This window comes from Buceros rhinoceros, unplaced genomic scaffold (assembly GCF_000710305.1).
Source record: "Buceros rhinoceros silvestris isolate BGI_N320 unplaced genomic scaffold, ASM71030v1 scaffold7973, whole genome shotgun sequence".
Classification (NCBI taxonomy): domain Eukaryota; kingdom Metazoa; phylum Chordata; class Aves; order Bucerotiformes; family Bucerotidae; genus Buceros; species Buceros rhinoceros.
In genome coordinates, this window is record NW_010404166.1 from 23,423 (window position 1) to 29,422 (window position 6,000).

General features: G+C 38.4%; 1 protein-coding gene across 1 annotated transcript in view; it reads right to left on the bottom strand.

Annotated features, from left to right (window-relative positions):
- CCDC73 (coiled-coil domain containing 73) overlaps positions 1–6,000 on the bottom strand; it is a gene marked incomplete at its 5' end in the record, with an annotated part of 38,817 nt that overhangs the window by 8,772 nt on the left and 24,045 nt on the right. The window contains 2 exons of the mRNA XM_010133264.1: positions 1,958–2,089; positions 2,923–3,033. Coding sequence (XP_010131566.1) covers positions 1,958–2,089; positions 2,923–3,033 — 243 coding nt within the window. The remainder of the gene's footprint in view (positions 1–1,957; positions 2,090–2,922; positions 3,034–6,000) is intronic.

Below are 6,000 nucleotides of genomic sequence, written 5' to 3' on the forward strand. Positions count from 1 at the left end.
GCCCGGGTTTGGTCCATCTGCCTGGGTCTGGAGTCAGAGTTGTCCTTCTCCTAGGATGGTGCCCGAAGGCTAGGGAGCCCATCCTGCCCGTGGACACACTGTGTCTGACCCTTCAGCCGAGACCTGTCTGGCCTGGGAGACCCCACCGGAGGCACATGCCACCACCAGCACAGCTCTCAACCCCACAAGGGCACGCAAGCTCCTTCCCCAGGACAAGGGGGTGCCCGTGAAAGAGTCGCTGCTCCACCTCCGGACATCACAGACCCGGGCACGGGGCGGCTGGGGCCTGCCAAGAACGGAAGTCCTGGGGGTACCTGGAGCCATAGTCAAGATCTAAATCACAGCCAACACTTTGCCCTTTTATGTTTTACTAGATACTGCCCCATTACTGATGGAAGATGAAATTCCACAAACTGGAATAATCAGTGTGATCTGCTGCAGATCCTGACATTTCTTGCAGTGTTCCACTGGAGATTTGACTCAATCTTACCTGGCTAGCTTTTGGAATCTATGATCATAACCACAAAGCGGTGTGGCAGTTTGCCGTAAGACAGTGTGAGATACGTGTTCAGACATCTCAAACTTCTTTTGCATCTATGAGTGTATGCTTCAAGCTTACCTGCTTTCAAACACATAGGATTATCTTAGCAAGTACAAGTACTGCTCATGATGAACGATTGGGTGCATTGATTCTGCATCCTAAATGTAATTAATATTTCATTTTCATTCAAAGAAACTGATGTATAAAAGTTACGCGATTTGCATGACACCTCGTAGAGCTTGTTTAGCTTTGGCACAAGGAGTACTCATTTGAGTCAAGCTCCATTGCAGAAAGCACATACCGCAGATATGTATGCGTTTGTATTCATAAATGTATGTTTGAGACTCATATATACACATTCAGGTATTGTGAAGAAATTGATTTTAGGTTCTTCCAGGTTCTAAAATAATATTTTGGTTTGTCATTTTACTGACAAATCATAGACTACTTCTAAAAAAAAAGTCTTTGCAGTCCTAGTGTCTTCCTATTTTCCTAATACTGAAAGCAACATCACAGACACCCAGAGTGAGTTTTCCCTTCTTTGAAGGATAATTAATTAATTATTTGGATGTAAAAGCTAATAGAAGAAATTAGGTACTACACTCAGTGTGCAGGGACAGTTTTCCTTACAGGTTACGACTATTCCCAGTTTCTCAATCTTAAGAGACTGCAGTACAAATCTGCAATCCAGTTTAAGGAAGAGGTAATACATAGCCACGGGCTACATGCTGTTCCTTCTACTCCAAAGGCCACCTGCGTGTCTTTAACCACTTGTTGACTTGCTGTGTGTGCTCTGAATACTGAGCCGAATGGGGATGTGGTTCACCCAGCAGTGCAAGCTCAGTAGTTCAACCTGCACTGCATAAACCAGCTTTTCACCTCCCGCATGCAGCACTCCCTGATCTTGCTGTGCCACCGATGGTTGTTAGAGATGCTAAGTGAAATACAGGTGGTTTGGTTGTTTTAAACTAGAACTGAAGATCTTAGATAATATATATGTTGATAAAACATATTTTCTGATCTGTCCCATGCTAGAGGCTGCAATTGGTTCCAAACTTCCAGGGAACTTACACACATATGAAGTCAAAGGTTCTGCCACAGTAATTGGGAAACACCTGCGCGAGATGCTTGTGAATAGGATTTAAAGATAGATTATTTATGATAGCTGCTATCTATTATGTGTAAATTTAATAATGAGGTAACATCTCAAGTTTCTATGAGATAAGCACCCCTGTGGGTGAAGGGGCACTTTCTCTGGGTACATCAGTTTTAATGGGATCTTGGATCATTGATTACATCAGGTAAATTTTTACGTTTAGCCATGTCAAAGGAAGATCCATGGACGTGACACCCAGGTTAGAAAACCTGTCATTTTTACAAGAAATGGAAAGCACTGCCGCTATTAGAGACACTTACCTGCAGATTGTGGCCGTGCTCAGACTGCGGATTTTCCTGAGGAGGATGACAGTCTTCAAGATCTCTATGAACTCCTTTAAGAGAATTCAGCTCATTTTTGATAGCATCTATTTCTCTTCTCATGTTTTCCTCCTGTAATAATTTTGGCAGACAGAGCGCACAACACACATCTTTACCGCATGTTCAAATGTGTAACAGTATTTTACAGTAGTTTCGACAGCTTAGGAAAGAAAATACAACAGCTTAAAAGAAAGTACAGATACTACAGAATTTCCTTGTACAAAACGTGGTAATTTCAGTTGAACCAAAATTTCAGCTACATTTCCATTACGGATTATACCTTTTATGGTTTTTTTCCACCATTTACTGGAAGCAGTAATGCTCTAACACAAGCCTCCAGTGATTCAGCTTGCGGCTGCTTTGGGTTTTTTTCTGGTTATCTGGCCCTTCGGAAGTACCTTTAGTCTATGTCACGTCAGTCTGTGAGGGTTTACATTCATCTTTTACTATATGACAGTTTACTGATAGATTTTTCAGGGTACAAGAGTGCAGCCCAGAAATGATGGTGTTCTCTGATTAAGTTGTGTAAAAAATTGCGTATTTCCTGTAAAATGCATAAAATTCAATGTAAATTAAAGACTATATCAGCTTCCATGACTAGGTAACAGCAAGTGTGTAATTCTGGAATATTTCTGTGCTAAATTCAAGGTAACACCTAACACCCAGGCTCTTGCTTTAGAGACTGCAGGAAATGCACTGACCTTTTAGAGCACAGAAGTCAACATTTCTCCTAGATTTACCGTTTAAAAACATTTCTAAAAGAGTCTGCATTACTAGAAGAGAAATCGGTTGTTTTTATTGTGTTATTTCTGCAGTATTTTCTTGGCTTTTAGGAATTACCTGAAATGCTTGCTGACTATTTCAAAAACCTTTTAATACTCTAACATTTAATTTAATAAACCTACATTTTTTTTCCAAGTTCTTAGTGCTTTCTCATGCTCATTCTGAAGATTAAGGAACTTTTCTTCATTTTCCTTTGCCTTCTCCCTTTGCAGCTCATTATCTCTTTCAAGGGACTGCAATAAAATTAATTATCCAAAAAATAATCAATACCACATTAATGAATTTTGATGTGTTTTATGTTGCTTGGACCTTTGCTTCTAACATGCTGGAAGTGCCATACAGATCAGTGATAATGTGCTATCTCAACAATAATTTTCATAAATTAACAGAAAGGTGTTTATAGTTTAGCTAACAGGAAACAGGGGGAGGTTATGAAAAAAGAAATGGCTATAAAAGGGTATAAAAATACTTGCCATTATTCAGTTTCACTGCATAAGTTTTAATGTGCCGAAAAAAGTAATATAAAGTCCAGAGATATGAAATATGAAATGTAGCACAATCTAGACCCAATGCACTTAATTTCTTTGAGTATACAGTAGTTTTTTCTTTATTTTCCTGATCAGTTTTTCTATCCTAAATTGTTTATTAACCTATCTTCTGAACTGTATAAACTTTAAATTCTAAAACACATCTACTGGAACATGAACTATATATCTGATTATCCTTAAATTTATTTTTATTAGATCACTGAAATAGGAGTGCATTAAAATAACAGCAATATTAAGTTTTATACTATGGTAATTGTACTTCCAATATTTTGGGTTAACTCAGCTTTACTGTGCTAAATTAAAGCAGTCTTATGTAAATCAACAGTAACCTCACACACATCTCAGGTACTGTTCGAATTTTTATCCTATCACATTTTTATAGCAAACAATATGGAAGATAAAGGACTTACTGCATCCGTTATCTACTATATAGATGACACAAATATATTTGCTAAGGTAAACATAGCTGTAATGCATGTAGTTGTATGACCAGCTATGTATTTACAACTCTGCCGAGCTTCTTTGGAGGTCCACTTGAAAAATGTTAAGTTATGGAGATAATACTCCAAGGCAATTACTTTTTACTTAATCTTTTAACTAAAAACAAGTCTACTTTTTTACTAAATCTTTTAACTAAAAACAAGTCTACTTCTTAATTCTCTTAGCATCAATTTTAAGTCTACGTTAATCTAGCTACACTGTCAAGACCAGTATATCTTACAAACTTCGCTGCACTGAAAACAACAAAAAGTTGTGGTAAGTATATAATGGACCTTCTCTGACAGATTATGTAACTGAAAAGATGAGACAATTCAACAATACATTGTCTGAAAAATAGCACTCTGATGTAGCACCTTTCATCCCATTCTATGAACTGGGAGTCCAAGACCACCTCTCTTTGATAAACCTGCTCTAACTCCCAGGATGCTTTTACTCATGTCTCAAATGCATCACACTAAGTATTGAGGAGTCCTCGTATAGTCAACAGAGCTGTCAAAGATGGTGTCAAGAGCCTCTTATTAGTTATCCATGTCTTGCAACACCAATTTCTTCTAGCATACTTAGGCAAGCAAGAAATCACCTTTGAAGGCTACACTGAAGCTTTGATGACTATAGTTTGTTCTGTAGTTAGAAAAATAGAAAGCATTAATACCTTCCCAAGACTCAAATCAAAGCAGGCTTTCCAATCTGAATTAGTACAACTGCAATGAGAAATCAATTCTTGGCCTGTACAGGCTGTAAAACAGAGACTTGTACTCAGTTTGTTCCTTAACAAGAAAAAAACAAACTATACTTTTCTTAAAAAATAAAATGCACGTTACCTTCTCACCTAAACAAAAACCAGAATTGCATGAATAGTGAGTAATCCAGCTATTCGCTGGACCAAACATAAATAACAGAGGTTACCGAAAATCAAGCTACTTAAGGCAATTCTACAGCACTCTGAGATGAAAGACGTTTTAGCCATGAAAACCCAACACTCTGGACTAATAAATACAGGAACCTAGACATCTGAAATCAGGGACTTCTTTCTCCTCCCGTCATTACAGTTTCATCAGTACTACAAAGCAGGTACTTTAATTCCTAGTGAAATTCAGCTAGTTTATGATGGAGAACATAACTCATCTTTAACCTTATTTCATCAAAATGCAAAACCCCTGTTTTTATATTGTGGCAGAAGGCAAACTGCTTACATCTATTACAAGACAAAGTAAAGGCTCATGTGAAATGAATCTAATTTCAATTCAGCATTGAAGCATTCACTTAGAAACGAGAGTATACATGCACGCAGGAAGTTTCACCTGAAATTAACGGAGATCCGAGATCAAAACCTCGGCCTCACAGGCCAAGCAGAGAATGGAAAGTTGTGGTTATGTGTGAGCAAATAGTAGATATAGATCAAAACCTCAGCCTCACAGGCCAAGCAGAGAATGGAATAGTTGTGGTTATGTGTGAGCAAATAGTAGATATTACAAGACAAAGTAAAGGCTCATGTGAAATGAATCTAATTTCAATTCAGCATTGAAGCATTCACTTAGAAACGAGAGTATACATGCACGCAGGAAGTTTCACCTGAAATTAACGGAGATCCGAGATCAAAACCTCGGCCTCACAGGCCAAGCAGAGAATGGAAAGTTGTGGTTATGTGTGAGCAAATAGTAGATAATAATTATCAGTAGTCTGATTAGTGGTTGTACCTGAATTCCACACGGCACATCTGACTGGTGCAGGTATGACCTTAATCTTCAGCGCACTGTGGGCCAATCTGACTGCTAGTGTAATTTTGAACTGAAACTGCTCTGAGCCACTTTTACATGCTGAAAGGGAAACTGAGGAATGCTGCAACTCCACGTTCTCCAGTGTAACTGCTTACCACTTCTAGCAGGAATAATGACACCAGACAGCACAGCCCGAAATGACTAAGCTCTTTCTTAGCTCCTCTGCTCTAATAAAACTGGGGACAAGCTCTGGCTATGAAGATCTGAAATCTGAAGTGTGTTCCAGAAAATAAATTTATACCTACATGAAAATTACAAGAAACAAGAGTCATAAAATCACTTGATTTCAAAATCCTTGAAAGCAAACCCAGCAGTTCTGGTTTTACCCTCCAGAAATGGCTGCTAAGAATGGCAGCCATGATTTACTTTACAC